Raw genomic sequence first — 1,811 nt, forward strand, 5'->3', positions numbered from 1 at the left:
GGAGGAGGAGGAGGAGGAGGCAGGGGAGGCCTCGAGCTTCGCGTACAGCCCCGGCTGAGCCCCCGAGCTCGGCGCTGCGGCCGCGCTGAAACTTTCCAAAGTTGTGGCTCGCAGGGTGCGGGCCCAGAGCTGCTGCGAGAGGAAGAGGAGCTCGGGCTCCCCCGGCCGCTCCTCGCCCGGCGCCTCCCGGAGGGGCTGGAAGCGGGGCAGGGCCGCCTGCCGGTACCGCGTGCTCTGCACCGAGTCCCCGCTGCACAGAGAGCTGCTCTCCGACTCCGAGGAGCTGCCCTCCTCGCTGCTGCACGAGCTGTCCCCTTCCTCCTCCTCCTCTTCCTCCTCCTCCTCCTCCTCCTCCTCCGAGGAGTCGCTGGAGGTGGCGGGGCTGGAGGCGGCCAGGTCCAGGCTGGAGTCCGAGTCGCTGGAGTAGCCGGCGGAGGTTCCCTGGCGCTTGGAGGCGGGGAAGCCGCGGGCCCGGCCCTTCCCGGCTGCCGCGGGTCCCGTTCCGGGCGGGGGGAGCCCCTTGGGCCAGCTCGGGCCCCGCCGGTGGCCACCGGCCGGGAGCGCGCAGGGCTGAGCGGCCGCGGGGTGCAGCAGCGGCAGGTGCCGGGGGGAACCGGCCAGAACGGCCGCAAAGAGCCCCCCCCGGGCCGGCTGGAGCTGCTGCGGGCCGGGGGGCGGCGGGGCCCGGCCGGGGGAGCCGCAACAACCCCCGGCTCTGCAGGGCGGGGGCCGCGGGCAGGGGAAGAACTCCCCGGAGCCCGGCAGCAGCAGCTGCTCCCTTCTCCTGCTCTTCCTCCTCCTCTTCCTCCGGCGGGGGCCGAGGCTCTGGCAGGAGGTGCAGAGAGCCTCCAGGTCCGCTTTGGAGATGAGCGAGCACTTCACGGCCCGCGTGGGCACCGAGTTGATGGCCTTGAGGGTCCGCAGCTCGGCCAGGTCGCAGCGGCGGCTCTTGATCTTTAAGGTTTCCATCTTCTTGCTGATGGTGGTCCTGGGGATGTCCTTGAACAGGTCGCTGAGCACCTGGGCCAGGGCGAACATCTGGGTGCCGTCGATTTGTAAGTAGCCCAAGTTGATTCCTTGGATTTCTTGGTAGCCGGCGTGGAAATGGCCCGGCCGGGTCTGTCGGTGGAAATCCACGGGGGCCGGAGCCATCGCCAAGGTCCCCTCGCAGGTCAGGAACATTTTGCCTCGAGATATTTATTATTGGGGTTTTTTTGTTGGGTTTTTTTGGGGTATTTTTGGGGTTTTTTTCTTTTGGATTTTTTTTTTTTTTTTTTTTTTTTTTTTACTTTGTCCCTTTCAAAGAAGGGCACGGAAAATCAGGAAAATCAGGACATTTCTGTTTCCCACTCCGGGATCGCTCACATCCCTCCGCAGAGGGGCCAGAGGGGGAGGGGAGGCGAAAAAAAAACCAAAAAAAAAAAAAAAACAAGGAAAAGAGGAAAAAAAAATAATAATAAAAAACCCAGCCGATCTCGCTTTTCAAACGCTCCCGTCGAGGTCTGGCAACATCTCCCAAAAACCCAAATTCCTGCTCCGGGGCTCGGCTCCTCGTCTGCCCCCTCCCCGGTGAGAGAAAAAAAAAAAAGAGAGGAAAAAAAAAAATAAAAAAAAAAATCAAGAAGTCAAACATCTCTCATCGCCCGGGCCGGCCCCGCACCCACCCCCGCCTCCCAAATAATCGCTTTTTTTGGGGGGGAAATGGTGTAAAACAAAGCTCGGGGGGCTCGGGGGGGTCCCACCTTCCTTCCCCACCGCTGGAATATTCCGGGGACACCCCCGGTTCCAAACCCCAAAGATTTCACCCGCGC

At 62.6% G+C, this 1,811-nt stretch overlaps 1 protein-coding gene across 1 annotated transcript in view; it reads right to left on the minus strand.

The window, feature by feature from the left end:
* Nucleotides 1-1,802, minus strand: part of LOC107199020 (SKI/DACH domain-containing protein 1-like) — a 10,073-nt gene extending 8,271 nt beyond the window's left edge. Inside the window, exon 1 of the mRNA XM_033511642.1 lies at nt 2-1,802. Within this exon, the coding sequence (XP_033367533.1) occupies nt 2-1,182 (1,181 nt within the window). The 5' untranslated portion in view covers nt 1,183-1,802. The remainder of the gene's footprint in view (nt 1) is intronic.
* Nucleotides 1,803-1,811: the final 9 nt, after the last annotated feature.

The sequence above is a fragment of the Parus major genome, unplaced genomic scaffold (genome assembly GCF_001522545.3).
Source record: "Parus major isolate Abel unplaced genomic scaffold, Parus_major1.1 Scaffold408, whole genome shotgun sequence".
NCBI classification, from domain to species: Eukaryota; Metazoa; Chordata; class Aves; order Passeriformes; family Paridae; genus Parus; species Parus major.